Genomic DNA, 22457 nt, shown 5'->3' with positions numbered 1-22457 from the left:
CATATATATGGTGTATCGTGACATGGACTAAACATATCCACATATATATGGTGTATCGTGACATGGCCTAAACATATCCACATATATATGGTGTAGCGTGACATGGACTAAACATATCCACATATATATGGTGTAGCGTGACATGGACTAAACATATCCACATATATATGGTGTATCGTGACATGGACTAAACATATCCACATATATATGGTGTATCGTGACATGGACTAAACATATCCACATATATATGGTGTATCGTGACATGGACTAAACATATCCACATATATATGGTGTATCGTGACATGGACTAAACATATCCACATATATATGGTGTATCGTGACATGGACTAAACATATCCACATATATATGGTGTATCGTGACATGGACTAAACATATCCACATATATATGGTGTATCGTGACATGGACTAAACATATCCACATATATATGGTGTATCGTGACATGGACTAAACATATCCACATATATATGGTGTATCGTGACATGGACTAAACATATCCACATATATATGGTGTATCGTGACATGGACTAAACATATCCACATATATATGGTGTATCGTGACATGGACTAAACATATCCACATATATATGGTGTAGCGTGACATGGACTAAACATATCCACATATATATGGTGTATCGTGACATGGACTAAACATATCCACATATATATGGTGTATCGTGACATGGACTAAACATATCCACATATATATGGTGTATCGTGACATGGACTAAACATATCCACATATATATGGTGTATCGTGACATGGACTAAACATATCCACATATATATGGTGTATCGTGACATGGACTAAACATATCCACATATATATGGTGTATCGTGACATGGACTAAACATATCCACATATATATGGTGTATCGTGACATGGACTAAACATATCCACATATATATGGTGTATCGTGACATGGACTAAACATATCCACATATATATGGTGTAGCGTGACATGGACTAAACATATCCACATATATATGGTGTAGCGTGACATGGACTAAACATATCCACATATATATGGTGTATCGTGACATGGACTAAACATATCCACATATATATGGTGTATCGTGACATGGACTAAACATATCCACATATATATGGTGTATCGTGACATGGACTAAACATATCCACATATATATGGTGTATCGTGACATGGACTAAACATATCCACATATATATGGTGTATGGTGACATGGACTAAACATATCCACATATATATGGTGTATGGTGACATGGACTAAACATATCCACATATATATGGTGTATCGTGACATGGACTAAACATATCCACATATATATGGTGTATCGTGACATGGACTAAACATATCCACATATATATGGTGTAGCGTGACATGGACTAAACATATCCACATATATATGGTGTAGCGTGACATGGACTAAACATATCCACATATATATGGTGTATCGTGACATGGACTAAACATATCCACATATATATGGTGTATCGTGACATGGACTAAACATATCCACATATATATGGTGTATCGTGACATGGACTAAACATATCCACATATATATGGTGTATCGTGACATGGACTAAACATATCCACATATATATGGTGTATCGTGACATGGACTAAACATATCCACATATATATGGTGTATAGTGACATGGACTAAACATATCCACATATATATGGTGTATCGTGACATGGACTAAACATATCCACATATATATGGTGTATCGTGACATGGACTAAACATATCCACATATATATGGTGTATCGTGACATGGACTAAACATATCCACATATATACGGTGTAGCGCAGGGGTCACCAACGCGGTGCCCACGGGCACCAGGTAGCCCGTAAGGAGCAGATGAGTAGCCCGCTGGCCTGTTCTAAAAATAGCTCAAATAGCAGCACTTACCAGTGAGCTGCCTCTATTTTTAAAATGTTATTTATTTACTAGCAAGCTGGTCTCGCTTTGCTCGACATTTTTAATTCTAAGAGAGACAAAACTCAAATAGAATTTGAAAATCCAAGAAAATATTTTAAAGACTTGGTCTTCACTTGTTTAAATAAATTCATAATTTTTTTTTACTTTGCTTCTTATAACTTTCAGAAAGACAATTTTAGAGAAAAAATACAACCTTAAAAATGATTTTAGGATTTTTAAACACATATACCTTTTTACCTTTTAAATTCCTTCCTCTTCTTTCCTGACAATTTAAATCAATGTTCAAGTAAAAAAAAATTTTTTATTGTAAAGAATAATAAATACATTTTAATTTAATTCTTCATTTTAGCTTCTGTTTTTTCGACGAAGAATATTTGTGAAATATTTCTTCAAACTTATTATGATTGAAATTCAAAAAAATTATTCTGGCAAATCTAGAAAATCTGTAGAATCAAATTATAAATCATATTTCAAAGTCTTTTGAATTTCTTTTAAAAATGTTGTTCTGGAAAATCTAGAAGAAATAATGATTTGTCTTTGTTAGAAATATAGCTTGGTCCAATTTGTTATATATTCTAACAAAGTGCAGATTGGATTTTAACCTATTTAAAACATGTCATCAAAATTCTAAAATTAATCTTAATCAGGAAAAATGACTAATGATGTTCCATAAATTATTTTTTTAATTTTTTCAAAAAGATTCAAATTAGCTAGTTTTTCTCTTCTTTTTTTCGGTTGAATTTTGAATTTTTAAAGAGTCGAAATTGAAGATAAACTATGTTTCAAAATTTAATTGTCATTTTTTTTCGTGTTTTCTCCTCTTTTAAACCGTTCAATTAAGTGTAAATATCATTAATTATTAATAATAACATAGAGTTAAAGGCAAATTGAGCAAATTGGCTATTTCTGGCAATTTATTGAAGTGTGTATCAAACTGGTAGCCCTTCGCATTAATCACTACCCAAGAAGTAGCTCTTGCTTTCAAAAAGGTTGGTGACCCCTGGTGTATCGTGACATGGACTAAACATATCCACATAATAATAAAAGGCCATATCACCCAGTCCTAACTGCAGGGTTCGAAGCGTAGAGAAAAAGTAGTGTCTGATAGACTGGAATTGACAGCAGTTTCAGCATCTTTAACAAGGATGGGTACCCAAACTATGTTCCAAAGTGGCACCAGTGACGTTTGACTAACTAAAATGTAGTATGACTTATAAACACATTGACTTGTTCTGTATGTATAGTAGGAGTGTTGTGTGAGTGCTCGGCCTTAGATAAGGGTATCAGGGATCAGTGTGTTTATAATGCCCCCCTCCAGTGTGAGACTTGATCCCATTAGCCGCAAACAAAAGCCTCTTTGCTGCCAGTGATAGGGAAAATCTGTTCCTGCACCAACACGGCGGCCATTGCCAACTCTTTCATTTCCGCACTGTCCAACAAGCTCACGTTCGATACATTTTAGAGGCCGCCGCTATTGATCTGCGCTTCTCTTCAATCTCTCACACAAACAAACACACGCACACACACACACACACGCACACACACACCTACTTTAAGTGCATTAAAGCTGGCCGTCAGCACTCCGTAGCAGCATGTCTGCATTCATCTTCCCAAACAGCCCACTTCACCTGTGTTACTGCTTGCAGGAAAATAGCTGCCGGTCTTCTCACAGGCCACTTCGACATAAATAATACACTTTAAATGACGTGCAGAGCATCCTCTAACTCTACACTGCAACCCTCAGTCAAATGCATATTTCAGCATTTGCCACTACAAGATGGTATTAGGAGGGAAATAGGTCAATGGCATTTTTCTGAGCAGTGTAGAATAGTGTTGTCCCGATACTAGAGATGTCCGATAATATCGGACTGCCGATATCGGCCGATAAATACTTTAAAATGTAACATCGGAAATTATCGGTATCGGTTTCAAAAAGTAAAATGTATGACTTATTAAAACAGAGAAGTACAGAGCGCCAATAAACCTTAAAGGCACTGCCTTTGCGTGCCGGCCCAGTCACATAATATCTACGGCTTTTCACACACACAAGTGATTGCAAGGCATACTTGGTCAACAGCCATACAGGTCACACTGAGGGTGCCCGTATAAACAACTAAACACTGTTACAAATATGCGCCACACTGTGAACCCACACCAAACAAGAATGACAAACACATTTCGGGAGAACATCCGCACTGTAACACAACATAAACACAACAGAACAGATACCCAGAACCCATTGCAGCACTAACTCTTCCGGGACGCTACAATATACACCCCCCCGCGAAAACCCCGCCCTCGCCCCAACCCCGCCCACCTCCACCTCCTCATGCTCTCTCAGGGAGAGCATGTCCCAAATTCCAAGCTGCTGTTTTGAGGCATGTTAAAAAAAAGAATGCACTTTGTGACTTCAATAATAAATATGGCAGTGCCATGTTGGCATTTTTTTCCCATAACTTGAGTTGATTTATTTTGGAAAACCTTGTTACATTGTTTAATGCATCCAGCGGGGCATCACAACAAAATTAGGCATAATAATGTGTTCATTCCACAACTGTATTTATCGGTGTCGGTTGATTGAGTGATTGATTGAGACTTTTATTAGTAGGTTGCACAGTGAAGTACATATTCCGTACAATTGACCACTAAATGGTAACACACGAATAAGTTTTTCAACTTGTTTAAGTCGGGGTCCACTTAAATTGATTCATAATTGGTTGATATCGGAATCAGTAATTAAGAGTTGGACAATATCAGAAATCGGCAAAAAAGCCATTATCGGACATCTCTACCCGATACCAATATTTTAGTACTGGTTACAAAATGTATTTGGATACTTTTCGGTACTTTTCTGAATAAAGGGGACCACAAAAAATGTCATTATTGTCTTTATTTGAACACAAATGTTTATTATTGCAATTTAGTCCTTAAATAAAATAGTGAACATACTAGACAACTTGTCTTTTAGTAGTAAGTAAACAAACAAAGACTCCTAATTAATCTGTAACATATTGCAGTGTTATTCAACCACTGTGCCGCGGCACACTAGTGTGCCGTGAGATACAGTCTGGTGTGCCGTGGGAGATTATTTAATTTCACCTATTTGGGTTAAAAATATTTTTTGCCAACCAGTAATTATAGTCTGCAAATGAAGTGTTGTTGTTGAGTGTCGGTGCTGTCTAGAGCTCGGCAGAGTAACCGTGTAATACTCTTCCATATCAGTAGGTGGCAGCAGGGAGCTAATTGCTTTGGAGATGTCGGGAACACGTTGTGTGAGACAACAAGGTTTTGTCGTGGTATCTACTGCTTAAACCAAAAATTAACAAAAGGTGAGTGCCCCTAAGAAAAGGCATTGAAGCTTAGGGAAGGCTATGCAGAACCAAACTAAAACCGAACTGGCTACAAAGTAAACAAAAACAGAATGCTGGACGACAGCAAAGACTTACAGCGTGTGGAGCAGACGGCATCCACAAAGTACATCCGAACATGACATGACAATCAACAATGTCCCCACAAAGAAGGATAGCAACAACTTAAATAGTCTTGGTTGCTAAAACAAAGCAGTTGCGGGGGAATATCGCTCAAAGAAGACATGAAACTGCTACAGGAAAATACCAACAAAACAGGAAAAGCCACCAAAATAGGAGCGCAAGACAAGAAGTAAAACACTACACACAGGAAAACGGCAAAAAAGTCCAAATAAGTCAGGGTGTGATGTGACAGTACACCTACTTTGAGACAAGAGCTATAGTGATGCATGCTTGGTTATGCTTTAAAGTCATATCCAACAATTGCGACAACAACTTTTTACTGTCAACTGAGTTTCATTTTTTTAAGATTTGCCTCCACATTTTTTCAACGCAAAAAATGTGCCTTGGCTCAAAAGAGGTTGAAAAACACTGACATATTGTGTCATTTATTTAGTTATCAAAAAGAGGGTGCGGGCACCGGTACTTTTAGAGGCGGTATAATACAGAATATGATTTATGAGTATCGCTGTACTATACTATACCGTACAGCCCTAGTGTAGAACGTTGGTCCAAGCGTGAGTTGGAGAGTCAAGGGCCGCGTTTACACCGCAAACCAAATCAGATTGTTTTACCTTTAAGTGACACAGAGCGGATATTTTTTTTGCCGGTCTAAACGCTCCAAAGTGCTTGAAATCTGATCTTTTGGCATCAGAAAGTAGTCCGAATCAGTTAGGAATGTGATCTTTTCGAATGTGACTTCAGTTTAAATTGCAACTTTTACATCATTCCTGTGCGCGGAAAAAGAGGCAGCTGGTCGGTCAGCTGAAGTGGATATATTTCATCACAACGTCCGGGTTCCACATTGTTGTTTCAGTGATCACAGTCCATTTTCAGCCGCCAAATTTTTGGTGCTTCACTGGTCAAAAGTGTGTAAATAATAGGCTCCATGTTATATGACAGACCTGGGCAACATACGGCCCAGCGGACGTTCTCAACATTTTTTTAGACCTTTAAAGGCCTACTGAAATGATTTTTTTTTTTATTTAAACGGGAATAGCAGATCCATTCTATGTGTCATACTTGATCATTTCGCGATATTGCCATATTTTCGCTGAAAGGATTTAGTAGAGAAAATCGACCATAAAGTTCGCAACTTTTGCTCGCTGATAAAAAAAAGCCTTGCCTGTAGCGGAAGTAGCGTGACGTCACAGGAGCTAGTATTCCTCACAATTCCCCGTTGTTTACAATGGAGCGAGAGAGATTCGGACCGAGAAAGTGATGATTACCCCATTAATTTGAGCGAGGATGAAAGATTAGTAGATGAGGAACGTTACAGTGAAGGACTTGAGAGACAGTGATGGACGTATCTTTTTTCGATCTGACCGTAACTTAGGTACAAGCTGGCTCATTGGATTCCACACTCTCCTTTTTTTATTGTAGATCACAGATTTGTATTTTAAAGCACCTGGGATACTATATCCTCTTGAAAATGAGAGTCGAGAACGCGAAATGGACATTCAGTGCCTTTTATCTCCACGACAATACATCGGCGAAATGCTTTAGCTACGAGCTAACGTGATAGCATCTTGCTTTAACTGCATATAGAAACAAAAGAAATAAACCCCTGACTGGAAGTATAGATAGAAAATCAACAATACTATTAAACCGTGGACATGTAAATACACGGTTAATGCTTTCCAGGCTGGCGAAGGTTAACAATGCTGTGCTAACGACGCCATTGAAGCTAACTTAGCAACCGGACTGCACAGAGCTATGCTAAAAACATTAGCTCTCCACCTACGCCAGCCAGCCCTCATTTGCTCATCAACACCCGTGCTCACCTGCGTTCCAGCGATCGGCAGAAGGACGAAAGACTTCACCCGATGCGTTTGGCGGCCCGGAGACGTAGGAAGTCAAGGTGAGGTCGGCGGCTAGCGCGGCTAGCGCTCCAACAAAGTCCTCCTGGTTGTGTTGCTGTAGTCCGCTGCTAATACACTGATCCCACCTACAACTGTCTTCTTTGCAGCCTTCATTGTTCATTAAAAAAATTGCAAAAGATGTCCAGAATACTGTGGAATTATGAAATGAAAACAGAGCTTTTTGTATAGGATTCTACGGGGTACCATAACTTCCGTTACTCGGACTTCGTCACGCGCATACGTCATCATACCGCGATGTTTCAGCCGGATATTTCCCGGGAATTTTAAAATGTCACTTTATAAGTTAACCCGGCCGTATTGGCATGTGTTGCAATGTTAAGATTTCATCATTGATATATAAACTATCAGACTGCGTGGTCGCTAGTAGTGGCTTTCAGTAGGCCTTTAACATCAAAAGTGTGTTTGCCATTATGATGTGCAGTGTTGTTTTTAAATGGCGGGAAGTCTTGAACTATAGAAAGTACTTAAAAGGTTGAAATCCGCGCTTTTGAGTGATATGGGAGTTATTACAGTAATTGACGAGGATCAAAGCAGAGTGGGCGGGGTTTGTTTTCAGAGCAGCCAGCCTGAAACACGTGTGTCAGGAACAGATGCGGAAGCAAATTTTTGCAACAAATTTCTGTACAAAAATGATAATATATCATATTGTAGGTGTTTATTACACTTTGCATTCATATTTTGCCGTTTCTTACATTTTTGTTGTGTTTTGCTTGATTGTAAAAGATGTCTATGGAGGAGCTGGTCTGAGAAGTAAAAGATGTTCATATGTTGTTAATATTCAGTGTTTTATTGTTCATAGTTAATATTGTAAATCCCACTTTATATATTTCCATGTACACTACCGTTCAAAAGTTCGGGGTCACATTAAAATGTCCTTATTTTTAAAAGAAAAGCACTGTACTTTTCAGTGAAGATAACTTTAAACTAGTCTTAACTTGAAAGAAATACACTCTATACATTGCTAATGTGGTAAATGACTATTCTAGCTGCAAATGTCTGCTTTTTGGTGCAATATCTACATAGGTGTATAGAGGCCCATTTCCAGCAACTATCACTCCAGTGTTCTAATGGTACAATGTGTTTGCTCATTGGCTCAGAAGGCTAATTGATGATTAGAAAACCCTTGTGGAATCATGTTCACACATCTGAAAACACTTTAGCTCGTTACAGAAGCTACAAAACTGACCTTCCTGTGAGCAGATTGAGTTTCTGGAGCATCACATTTGTGGGGTCAATTAAACGCTCAAAACGGCCAGAAAAAGAGAACTTTCATCTGAAACGCGACAGTCTATTCTTGTTCTTAGAAATGAAGGCTATTCCACTAAATTGTTTGGGTGACCCCAAACTTTTGAACGGTAGTGTACATTTTGGGTGTCCCATTCAGTAAAAAACTGTAAAGTTCCATTCTGTTTTTTTTTGAGGTGGTCTGTTTTTAGAATTCTATCAGAAATTGTGACTTTTGGTATTAGTGTTCCTGGAAAAAAGGGACCCAAACACACATACACATTACATGGATTTCATTCTTTAAGATGTCAATAAACTTTTCAATCAATCAATACTGCACAGCAGATTTGGACAGCTAAATGTGTATACATCATTTATACACACACATTGGCCCCCCCATACACAGTTTTTCCTCTCAATGTGGCCCCTGAGTCAAAATATTTGCCCAGCTCTGTTATGTATGAATATATATTTTGATTCTGTAGAAGTAGTGATTGTTGAAGTGTTGCTTACATGTAACGTACATTGTTTAAGTGAGTTGAAAAATAAAGCTAGCGTAGATCTGATCTTAACAGCCATTAAAAGATTGGAATCCTTCCAAATATATTACAATATATAGATCCATTCATACATTATATTACTTTACATTATTTTCATGTGAAAACACACATTTTTTAAGTCGTGGCAACTTTTATTTTGCACAGTAGTACAAACCCCGTTTCCATATGAGTTGGGAAATTGTGTTAGATGTAAATATAAACGGAATACAATGATTTGCAAATCCTTTTCAAGCCATATTCAGTTGAATGCACTACAAAGACAACATATTTGATGTTCAAACTCATAAACTTTTTTTTTTTTTTTTTTGCAAATAATAATTAACTTAGAATTTCATGGCTGCAACACGTGCCAAAGTAGTTGGGAAAGGGCATGTTCACCAGTGTGTTACATGGCCTTTCCTTTTAACAACACTCAATAAAGGATTGGGAACTGAGGAAACTAATTGTTGAAGCTTTGAAAGTGGATTTCTTTCCCATTCTTGTTTTATGTAGAGCTTAAGTTGTTCAACAGTCCGGGGGTCTCCCTTGTGCTATTTTAGGCTTCATAATGCACCACACATTTTCAATGTCTGGACTACAGGCAGGCCAGCATAGTACCCGCACTCTTTTACTATGAAGCCACGTTGATGTAACACGTGGCTTGGCATTGTCTTGCTGAAATAAGCAGGGGCGTCCATGAAAAAGACGGCGCTTAGATGGCAGCATATGTTGTTCCAAAAGCTGTATGTACCTTTCAGCATTAATGGCGCCTTCACAGATGTGTAAGTTACCCATGTCTTGGGCACTAATACACCCCCATACCATCACACATGCTGCCTTTTGAACTTTGCGTCGATAACAGTCTGGATGGTTCGCTTCCCCTTTGGTCCGGATGACACGATGTCGAATATTTCCAAAAACAATTTGAAATGTGGACTCGTCAGACCACAGAACACTTTTCCACTTTGTATGAGTCCATCTAGGATGAGCTAGGGCCCAGCGAAGCATTTCTGGGTGTTGTTGATAAATGGCTTTGCATAGTAGAGTTTTAACTTGCACTTACAGATGTAGCGACAAACTGTATTTAGTGACAGTGGTTTTCTGAAGTGTTACTGAGCCACTTAGAGATTGATGTCGGTTTTTGATCGAAGGTCACGGTCATTCAATGTTGGTTTCCGGGCCATGCCGCTTACGTGCAGTGATTTCTCCTGATTCTCTGAACCTTTTGATGATTTTATGGACCGTAGATGTTGAAATGCCTAAATTTCTTGCATTTGCACTTTGAGAAACGTTGTTCTTAAACTGTTTGACCATTTGCTCACGCAGTTGTGGACAAAGTGGTGTACCTCGCCCCATCCTTTCTTGTGAAAGACTGAGCATTTTCTGGGAAGCTGTTTTTATACCCAATCATGGCACCCACCTGTTCCCAATTAGCCTGCACACCTGTGGGATGTTCCAAATAAGTGTTTGATGAGCATTCCTCAACTTTATCAGTATTTATTGCCACCTTTCCCAACTTCTTTGTCACGTGTTGCTGCCATCAAATTCTGAAGTGAATGATTATTTGCACAAAAAAAAAAGTTTATGAGTTTGAACATCAAATATGTTGTCTTTGTAGCATATTCAACTGAATATGGCTTGAAAAGGATTTGCAAATCATTGTATTCCGTTTATATTTACATCTAACACCATTTCCCAACTCATATGGAAACAGGGTTTGTAGTAGCGACTTCCTTGTTTGTTTACGGAATCCGGTCAACTTCCTTTGTTTTCACTTTAGTGAACTACACATGCAAATGACGTCAAGGGGCCACATTGGGCCCTGTGTGCATTTATACTTGAGTCTGATTAAAGGCCTACTGAAAGCCACTACTAGCGACCACGCAGTCTGATAGTTTATATATCAATGATGAAATCTTAACATTGCAACACATGCCAATACGGCCGGGTTAACTTATAAAGTGACATTTTAAATTTCCCGCCACACTTCCGGTTGAAAAACTCCTTTGGATATGATTTATGCGCGTGACGTCACAAAATCCACGGAAGTGGTTGGACCCCATCGACGCGATACAAAAACCTCTTGTTTTCTTCGACAAAATTCCACAGTATTCTGGACATCTGTGTTGGTGAATCTTTTGCAATTTGTTTAATGAACAATGGAGGCTGCAAAGAAGAACGTTGTAGGTGGGATCGATCGGTGTATTAGCGGCTAAGTACAATACTTACAGCAACACAACAAGGACTACTTACTACGCCTAGCCGATGCTTGCCGCCAAACCCACGGATGAATATTAGTGTGAATCATAGTTCTGTGAGGTCCGGTTGCTAAGTTGCTAAATTAGCCTTAGCGTCGTTAGCAACAGCATTGTTAAGCCTTACCAGGCTGAGAATTTTTAACCGTGTAGTTACATGTACATGGTTTAATAGTATTGTTGGTCTTCTGTCTATCCTTCCAGTCAGGGGTTTATTTCATTTGTTTCTATCTGCAGTTGAGAACGATGCTATCACGTTAGCTCAGTAGCTAAGTGTGTCGCCGATGTATTGTCGTGGAGATAAAAGTCACTTTAAATGTCCATTTCGTGTGCTCGACTCTCATTTTCAAGAGGATATAGTATCCCAGGTGGTTTAAAATACAAATCCGTGATCCACAATAAAAAAAGGAGAGTGTGGAATCCAATGAGCCAGCTTGTACCTAAGTTTCGGTCAGAGCGAAAAAAAGATACGTCCATCACTGCCTCTCAAGTCCTTCACTGTAACGTTCCTCATCTACGAATCTTTCATCCTCGCTCAAATTAATGGGGTAATCGTCGCTTTCTCGGTCCGAATCTCTCTCGCTCCATTGTAAACAACGGGGAATTGTGAGGAATACTAGCTCCTGTGACGTCACGCTACTTCCGCTACAGGCAAGGCTTTTTTTTAATCAGCGAGCAAAAGTTGCGAACTTTATCGTCGATTTTCTCTACTAAATCCTTTCAGCAAAAATATGGCAATATTGGGAAATGATCAAGTACGACACATAGAATGGATCTGCTATTCCCGTTTAAATTAAAAAAAATCATTTCAGTAGGCCTTTAAGATCACATTTTACTTGTGGTGTAAACAGTCAGTTGAAAAAAAAACAGGCTTAAAAAAAAAGAGATTTGTTCCACTTTGGCCTGCAGTGTAAACACAGTCAAGGGTGCAGTCGTGACCCTGTTGTGTTTACCTCAAATACCCCCAACGATCACACAAGTAAACATTTGTCAGTACAAACATTTAGTTTTGTTGCACAATGCTGAGGTTTTTTATATATTAGAAGGCGATGCTAAATGTAATTCAAATTTGTAAAAAAAAAAATGGATTTGGTTTCGACAACATTGCAATGTGAACACCTGGAATTGTGCAGAACCTTCAGTTATTTGGAGTATTGCAAAGGTCAAACATTTGCCAAATATGGCGAGTCAATCATATTGCATGCAGCAATAACAACCTAACACCGTGCAAGAAGTCACTTCTCTTACCTGTCCAACCTCGCAGATTCCCCCGGTGCCGTCCATGCGGGGACGCTTGCACTCCGCCCCGACAGAGTCCACCAGCGCCACCGCCGTCTGCCCATCCGGCTCCGGGTCTCCTCGCTTCATTCCCCGCACGGACGCCGCCGCGGCTCCGGCCGCGCCAGGGTGCACCCCGGCCAGGGTGTCCAGCTCCCTCTCCCGCTCCATGAGTCCGCGTGACACGGGCAGCATGACGGATGCAACGTCGGTCGACATTAACATTTAAAAACACGCCTTTTCTGCTCCTCGTCTTCACCGGAGGAGGCCTCGCTTTGTTAAAAAGCGGCCTTTGTGCCAACAATGTCGACGAACGCCGCAATATAGTTGACTTCGCGCGGGTCAAATATTGTAACGTGCTCGCTTGTTGCGATTAAAAGCTCTCGATGCAATTTGTCGCCATTACGAGCCAATTAAAGAAGCGCAATAAATGGCTGCCGAATGTCCGTAAGGAATAGTCTTCTTCTTGTGTCTTCTCTACAGCGATGGCCGCTTCTTCTGCCGCCACAACATCCCCGCGCAAGACGACGAAGCCCCCGCCACGTTTTCCCCACAAGATCAAGCGGAGGTTGACGCCGAGTGGAGCCGCTCAGGAGCGCTGCTTCCCGCCCATGTTAGTCCGCAATGTCCCGGTTGTTTTGCCCTCCGTAGTGTGCTCTCTGACGGCGTGTTCTAGAAGGAAGCCCACCTCCCCTCCCTCTCGCAGTGTCTTCCGCTCTCCCTTCCAACGCAGCCCGCTAGTGTGCGCAACGTGCCGCAGTGCTTCCATACATTGGTGCGGGGCGGGGGGGCGGGGGGGCGGAGGGGGTCGGACTCAACGCTCCGAAAGACGGCCATGTTCGGACCGCACGTTGCCCCGCTGCCCGCCCTCCATCTTACACATTCTCCCGTTACAGCTCGGGGTTTGTTTTTATGCCCTAAGGACTTGTTCTTCAAAGAGATCATTCCTAAGTTCTTACACAACCAAGGTCCTGGTGTTGAGTCATGCAGTCTTGCCTTGGTTTCCGCTCGTATTTTTGTTGCTTGGATGACACCCAGTGGTCAAAGGCTAGTTATAATTAATAATATACTTAGTCACTTTTAATACATAGCTGAAACTAAGTATATTATCATTTATAACTTTAAACATTTCATATTTTTCCCATTACATGCAGATTTATTTTTAATTTTTTCCCCTTACATTTTTACCGTTGATTTTTCCTATGTAACAATAAAATAATTAATTCCTAAGTTCTTACACAACCAAGGTCCTGGTGTTGAGTCATGCAGTCTTGCCTTGGTTTCCGCTCGTATTTTTGTTGCTTGGATGACACCCAGTGGTCAAAGGCTAATGGGGTGTGCGGATCGATACTGAAATATCGATATCAACGAAATACTACATCTTTATGCTAGAATATCGATGCTCAATTTAAAATATCGATACTTACACTTCGTTCAGGGGTGTCCAAACTTTTCCACCAAAGCCTTATTAATTTATTTTTTTTTTAAATCATAAAAACAGTTTCAGCTTTATATTAAAAGTGACTATTATTAATTATAATTTTAAACATTTTAGATTTTTCCCATTACATGCCGATTTAATTTTTATTTTTTCCCCTTACATTTTTACTGTTGATTTTCCTATGTAAAAATAAAATAAATTAATTCCTAAGTTCTTACACAACCAAGGTCCTGGTGTTGAGTCAGGCAGTCTTGCCTTGGTTTCCGCTCGTATTTTTGTTGCTTGGATGACACCCAGTGGTCAAAGGCTAGTTATAATTAATAATATACTTAGTCACTTTTAATACATAGCTGAAACTAAGTATATTATCATTTATAACTTTAAACATTTCATATTTTTCCCATTACATGCCGATTTATTTTTAATTTTTTCCCTTACATTTTTACTGTTGATTTTTCCTATGTAAGAATAAAATAATTAATTCCTAAGTTCTTACACAACCAAGGTCCTGGCGTTGAGTCAGGCAGTCTTGCCTTGGTTTCCGCTCGTATTTTTGTTGCTTCGATGACACCCAGTGGTCAAAGGCTAGTTATAATTAATAATATACTTAGTCACTTTTAATACATAGCTGAATCTAAGTATATTATCATTTATAACTTTAAACATTTCATATTTTTCCCATTACATACCGATTTAATTTTTATTTTTTCCCCTTACATTTTTACTGTTGATTTTCCTATGTAAGAATAAAATAAATTAATGCCTAAGTTCTTACACAACCAAGGTCCTGGTGTTGAGTCATGCAGTCTTGCCTTGGTTTCCGCTCGTATTTTTGTTGCTTGGATGACACCCAGTGGTCAAAGGCTAATGGGGATACAGTGGTGTGCGGATCAATACTGAAATATCGATACCAACGAATACCACATCTTTATGCTAGAATATCGATGCTCAATTTAAAATATCGATACTTACACTTAGTTCAGGGGTGTCCAAACTTTTCCACCAAAGCCTTATTAATATATATTTTTTTTTAATCATAAAAACAGTTTCAGCTTTATATTAAAAGTGACTAAGTACATTATTAATTATAATTTTAAACATTTTAGATTTTTCCCATTACATGACGATTTATTTTTAATTCTTTCCCTTACATTTTTACTGTTGATTTTTCCTATGTAAGAATAAAATAATTAATTCCTAAGTTCTTACACAACCAAGGTCCTGGTGTTGAGTCATGCAGTCTTGCCTTGGTTTCCGCTCGTATTTTTGTTGCTTGGATGACACCCAGTGGTCAAAGGCTAGTTATAATTAATAATATACTTAGTCACTTTTAATACATAGCTGAAACTAAGTATATTATCATTTATAACTTTAAACATTTCATATTTTTCACATTACATGCCGATTTACTTTAAATTTTTTCCCTTACAATTTTTACTGTTGATTTTTCCTATGTAAGAATAAAATAATTAATTCCTAAGTTCTTACACAACCAAGGTCCTGGTGTTGAGTCATGCAGTCTTGCCTTGGTTTCCTCTCGTATTTTTGTTGCTTGGATGACACCCAGTGGTCAAAGGCTAATGGGGTGTGCGGATCGATACTGAAATATCGATACCAACGAATACCACATCTTTACGCTCGAATATCGATGCTCAATTTAAAATATCGATACTTACACTTAGCTCAGGGGTGTCCAAACTTTTCCACCAAGGCCTTATTAATATATATTTTTTTAATCATAAAAACAGTTTCAGCTTTATATTAAAAGTGACTAAGTACATTATTAATTATAACTTTAAACATTTCAGATTTTTCCCATTACATACCGATTTTATTTTTACTTTTTCCCCTACATTTTTAATGTTGATTTTCCTATGTAAGAATAAAATAAATTAATTCCTAAGTTCTTACACAACCAAGGTCCTGGTGTTGAGTCATGCAGTCTTGCCTTGGTTTCCACTCGTATTTTTGTTGCTTGGATGACACCCAGTGGTCAAAGGCTAATGGGGATACAGTGGTGTGCGGATCGATACTGAAGTATCGATACCAACGAATACCACATCTTTATGCCAGAATATCGATACCAACGAATACCACATCTTTATGCTAGAATATCGATGCTCAATTTAAAATATCGATACTTACACTTAGCTCAGGGGTGTCCAAACTTTTCCACCAAGGCCTTATTAATATATATTTTTTTAATCATAAAAACAGTTTCAGCTTTATATTAAAAGTTACAAAGTACATTATTAATTATAATTTTAAACATTTCAGATTTTTCCCATTACATGACGATTTATTTTTAATTTTTTCCCTTACATTTTTACTGTTGATTTTTCCTATGTAACAATAAAATAATTAATTCCTAAGTTCTTACACAACCAAGGTCCTGGTGTTGAGTCATGCAGTCTTGCCTTGGTTTCTGCTCGTATTTTTGTTGCTTGGATGACACCCAGTGGTCAAAGGCTAATGGGGATACAGAGGTGTGCGGATCGATACCAACGAATACCACATCTTTATGCTAGAATATCGATGCTCAATTTAAAATATCGATACTTACACTTAGCTCAGGGGTGTCCAAACTTTTTCAACTAAGGCCATATTAATATATAATTTTTTTAATCATAAAAACAGATAGTTTTAGCTTTCTATTAAAAGTGACTAAGTACATTATTAATTATAATTTTAAACATTTCAGATTTTTCCCATTACATGCCGATTTATTTTAAATTTTTTCCCTTACAATTTTTACTGTTGATTTTTCCTATGTAAGAATAAAATAATTAATTCCTAAGTTCTTACACAACCAAGGTCCTGGTGTTGAGTCATGCAGTCTTGCCTTGGTTTCCGCTCGTATTTTTGTTGCTTGGATGACACCCAGTGGTCAAAGGCTAATGGGGATACAGAGGTGTGCGGGTCAATACTGAAATATCGATACCAACGAATACCACATCTTTACGCTCGAATATCGATCCTCAATTTAAAATATCGATACTTACACTTAGCTCAGGGGTGTCCAAACTTTTTCAACCAAGGCCATATTAATTGTTTTATTTATATTTTAATCCTAAAAACAGATAATTTCAGCTATGTATTAAAAGTCTGTTTATAGGATTAAAAAATGAATAAAAAAATTTATATGGCCTTGGTTGAAAAAGTTTGGACACCCCTGAACTAAGTGTAAGTATCGATATTTTAAATTGAGGATCGATATTCGAGCATAAATGTGGTATTCGTTGGTATCGATATTTCAGTATCGATCCGCACACCACTGTATCCCCATTAGCCTTTGACCACTGGGTGTCATCCAAGCAACAAAAATATGAGCGGAAACCAAGGCAAGACTGCATTAATTTTTATAGTATTCTTACATAGGAAAAATCAACAGTAAAAATGTAAGAGAAAAAATAAATCGGTATGTAATGGGAAAAATATGAAATGTTTAAAGTTATAATTAATAATATACTTAGTCACTTTTAATACATAGCTGAAACTAAGTATATTATCATTTATAACTTTAAACATTTCATATTTTTCCCATTACATACCGATTTAATTTTTATTTTTTCCCTTACATTTTTACTGTTGATTTTTCCTATGTAAGAATAAAATAATTAATTCCTAAGTTCTTACACAACCAAGGTCCTGGTGTTGAGTCATGCAGTCTTGCCTTGGTTTCCGCTCGTATTTTTGTTGCTTGGATGACACCCAGTGGTCAAAGGCTAATGGGGATACAGAGGTGTGCGGGTCAATACTGAAATATCGATACCAACGAATACCTCATCTTTATGCTCGAATATCGATCCTCAATTTAAAATATCGATACTTACACTAACAAAAAAAAAAAACCTATTTTTATGGTTAATTTACTCTAAATTTCTACTGTAATGTTTCTATTTTTTTAATAGTTTATAAAACTGTAGAATTGAAGACATTATCTGTAAATAAACAATCCACCTGTTATTTTAAGTAATATGCCAGTAATGACAAACTATGTATATTTCTTTTTTTTTTTTTTTACAGAAAAATACCAAGTTAATTCTACATAGCATTTTCTGTTTTCTTAAATTACTTTCAAATTCATGTAAAATTACAGTAATTATCTTTCATGAAATATGTAGCTTGTTATATAAAAGTCTATGTCAATAGAATAAAGGTATTTTTCTGCAGAACTGTTTGCATCGTCACTTTATTAAAGGTGGTTGATCTTAACAATTCAGAAAAAATCTGTAAAATTACGATATTTTTCCGCAAAACGTTTCATGAACATTTCTGTAAATACGTTTTTGATCATTATTTGGTTTAAAATGTTTTACTTTAGGTTTATGGTTTTCGTTTGGCAGCCATAGCTGCCAGTAGATGTACAATTTTTTTACATAATTTTTTTTACAGTGTAGTTCAGGGGTGTCCAAAATTTTTCCACCAACGCCATATAATTTTTAAAAAATTTTTATCCTAAAAACAGTTTGTCATGTATTAAAAGTGACTAAGTATATTACTAATTATAACTTTTAACATTTCAGAATTTTTCCCATTACATGCCGATTTATTTTTTCCCTTACATTTTTACTGTTTATTTTTCCAATTAATTCCTAAGTTCTTACACAACCAAGGTCCTGGTGTTGAGTCATGCAGTCTTGCCTTGGTTTCCGCTCGTATTTTTGTTGCTTGGATGACACCCAGTGGTCAAAGGCTAATGGGGTGTGCGGATCGATACTGAAATATCGATATCAACGAAATACCACATCTTTATGCTCGAATATCGATGCTCAATTTAAAATATCGATACTTACACCTAGTTCAGGGGTGTCCAAACTTTTTCCACCAAGGCCATATTAATATATAATTTTTTTAATCATAAAAACAGATAGTTTTAGCTTTATATTAAAAGTGACTGAGTACATTATTAATTATAATTTTAAACATTTCAGATTTTTCCCATTACATGCCGATTTATTTTTTCCCTTACATTTTTACTATTGATTTTTCCTATGTAAGAATAAAATAATTAATTCCTAAGTTCTTACACAACCAAGGTCCTGGTGTTGAGTCATGCAGTCTTGCCTTGGTTTCCTCTCGTATTTTTGTTGCTTGGATGACACCCAGTGGTCAAAGGCTAATGGGGATACAGTGGTGTGCAGATCGATACTGAAATATCGACACCACCGATACCAGATCTTTATGTGCGAATATCGATCCTCAATCTAAAATATCAATACTTATACTTTAATTCAGGGGTGTCCAAACTTTTTCCACCAAGGGCAGCATACTAAAAAGTCAAAATATGAAAAAAAAATCCTATGTATTAAAAGTGACTGAGTATATTATTATTAATTATAACTTTGAACATTTCAGATTTTTCCCATTACATACCGATTGTTTTTGCTTTTTTCCCTTACATTTTTACCGTGATTTTTCCCATGTAAGAGTAGAATAAAAATAATAGGATTGTGTAACTGAAAATTCTGCCTGTAGTAAATGAATGTTCAGTTACATATTTAACAATGTTTATTATGGTTGTTGGGATTTTTCAAATTAATTGATGTTAAAACTTTTTTTTTTTTTTTTAATTACCTAACTAAACATTGTTAATATTTAATGTTTATTTTATTTTAATTTTGAGATCTTTTAATATTTTAGTTCAGGGGTGTCCAAACTTTTCCCACCAAAGGTCACATACTGAAAAGTCAAAGTATGTGAGGCCATATTGATTTTTTATTTATTTAAAAAATGCAAAAATCTAATTATTTCAGAAATGAATTATAGGTGACTTAGTATATTATTATTATTATTAGTTTGAACATTTCAGCTTTTTCTCATTACATACCGATTTTTTTTGCTCTTTTTTCTTATATTTTTGCAATTTTTCCCCCATGCAAAAATAGAAAAAAATAAAACGACTGTTCGCTGCATAACCTAGTCTAAAAAATTCTACTTGTACGGAATTTTTAATGTTCAGTTACACATTTAAAAATGTTCATTATGGTTGTTGTAATTTTTCTAATTAATTCATGTTAGTATTTTATTTTTTTAAGTAACTAACACAACTTTGTTTATATTTTAAGTGTATTTTATTTTTATTTTAAAAGCTAATATTTTAGATCAGGGGTGTCTAAACTTTTTCCACCAAGGGCCACACACTGAAACATCCTGTTTGGGGGTTCATATTTATTTTTTTATTTAAAAAAATGCTTAAGACAGATATATACTTTAAATACAAAAGTTTGTGTTATAAGTGAGCAAGCATATTATTACTGTTAGTTGAAAAATTCCAGCTTTTTCTCATTACATTCAGATTTTTTTGCTCTTTTTTTCTTACTGTTGTTTTTTTAGATATGTTTTTATTTTAAATTACTTAATTAAATTGTGTTTATTTGCACAAAGTACTGGTATCGCAACGGTATTGTCGATACCTGCCTGGATTTAACTCTGTATCGGATCGGAAAGAAAACCAGTTAAATTGCACATCACTAGGGGCGTCAAACTGGCTTAACCTGAGGGCCACTTACTTATGTTTGACCTCAGAGGGCCGTTTCTAACAGTCAATGATATTAAGTGGTGTGGACTGGTGGCTAACTTCACTTCAAAATACACCTTAAAGTTCATTTAAAGTGTGCATGCATGTGATTAATCTGAGTCAAAATGAAAATACGCTGATTTTTAGTTCCCAGAGAAGAGCGTAAACACAAAATAAGCTACAAAAAAAAATCAGTTTTGTGTTCCTTGGAGGTGAGACCGACGTTTTAAAAAGGCCTGAACATGTTTTAGCCAACAAATAACGTCCGAGTTACGCCCCGGACACACGGACATGTTGCTTGTATATTTTACTGGACCTCGCCCGGCTCCGAACTGATGTTCTGACTCATAGAAAGACTCCTGGGACCCCGCCCTGTCGTTGACTGAGAGCCAAAAGGCTTTTAGGGCCGGTCAACACAAACGTTCAGCCCTTAAGAGCATGTGGTGAAAGCACAGGAAGTGCTTGAAGTAGTTTACCTGGCAGGTAAGGTGCACAGTCATCCTGAAGATGGACCAGAGCCACCGGGCCTGTGGTGGGCAGACGTCACATAAATGAGTGCAGCAAGGGATTAAGATAGGGGCCATATCTGGGGCCACCATGTAGCACCCCTTTCACGTCTATTTGGGCCAGAGCCCCGCAGGCGCCCTATTGAAATTGCTCTATTATTCTTTACGGTTGGACGCCCCTTAAAGGCCTACTGAAATGAATTTTTTTTATTTAATGTAAACATTTCCTCATTGTTTACACCAGCAGCGAGAGCGATTCGGACCGAGAAAGCGACGATTACCCCATTAATTTGAGCGAGGATGAAAGATTTGTGGATGAGGAACGTGAGAGTGAAGGACTAGAGTGCAGTGCAGGACGTATCTTTTTTCGCTCTGATCGTAACTTAGACACAAGCTGGCTCATTGGATTCCACACTCTCTCCTTTTTCTATTGTGGATCACGGATTTGTATTTTAAACCACCTCGGATACTATATCCTCTTGAAAATGAGAGTCCAGAACGCGAAATAGACATTCACAGTGACTTTTATCTCCATGACAATACATCGGCAAAGCTCTTTAGCTACGGAGCTAACGTGATAGCATCGGGCTTAACTGCAGATAGAAACAAAAGAAATAAACCCCTGACTGGAAGGATAGACAGAAGATCAACAATACTATTAAATCATGGACATGTAACTACACAGTTAATGCTTTCCAGCCTGGCGAAGCTTAACAATGCTGTTGCTAACGACGCCATTGAAGCTAACTTAGCTACGGGACCTCGTCAGAGCTATGATAAAAACATTATCTCTCCACCTACGCCAGCCCTCATCTGCTCATCAACACCCGTGCTCACCTGCGTTCCAGCGATCGACGGAGCGACGAAGGACTTCACCCGATCATAGACGCGGTCGGTGGCTAGCATCGGATAGCGTGTCTGCTATCCATCTCAAAGTCCTCCTGGTTGTGTTGCTTCAGCCAGCCGCTAATACACCGATCCCACCCACAGCTTTCTTCTTTGCAGTCTCCATTGTTCATTAAACAAATTGCAAAAGATTCACCAACACGGATGTCCAGAATACTGTGGAATTTTGCGATGAAAACAGACGACTTAATAGCTGGCCACAATGCTGTCCCAATATGTCCGCACAATCCGTGACGTCACGCGCAAACGTCATCATACCGAGACGTTTTCAGCAGAATATTTCGCGGGAAATTAAAGGCCTACTGAAAGCCACTACTAGCGACCACGCAGTCTGATAGTTTATATATCAATGATGAAATCTTAACATTGCAACACATGCCAATACGGCCGGGTTAACTTATAAAGTGACATTTTAAAATTCCCGGGA

At 37.6% G+C, this 22457-nt stretch overlaps 1 protein-coding gene across 4 annotated transcripts in view; it reads right to left on the bottom strand.

Annotated features, from left to right (window-relative positions):
* LOC133634216 (RNA binding protein fox-1 homolog 2-like) overlaps positions 1 to 15362 on the bottom strand; it is a 144749-nt gene extending 129387 nt beyond the window's left edge. For all 4 annotated transcript variants that reach the window (XR_009821912.1, XM_062027315.1, XM_062027317.1 and 1 more), the window contains exon 1: positions 12628 to 15362. Coding sequence is in view for 3 of the 4 variants with exons in the window: in XM_062027315.1 (XP_061883299.1) it covers positions 12628 to 12882 (255 nt within the window). In the remaining variant the exon portion in view is untranslated. The remainder of the gene's footprint in view (positions 1 to 12627) is intronic.
* Between the last annotated feature and the right edge of the window lie 7095 nt (positions 15363 to 22457).

The sequence above is a fragment of the Entelurus aequoreus genome, linkage group LG18 (genome assembly GCF_033978785.1).
Source record: "Entelurus aequoreus isolate RoL-2023_Sb linkage group LG18, RoL_Eaeq_v1.1, whole genome shotgun sequence".
NCBI classification, from domain to species: Eukaryota; Metazoa; Chordata; class Actinopteri; order Syngnathiformes; family Syngnathidae; genus Entelurus; species Entelurus aequoreus.
The sequence above is the reverse complement of the archived record's forward strand: the minus strand, read 5'-3'. Positions and strand labels throughout refer to the sequence as shown.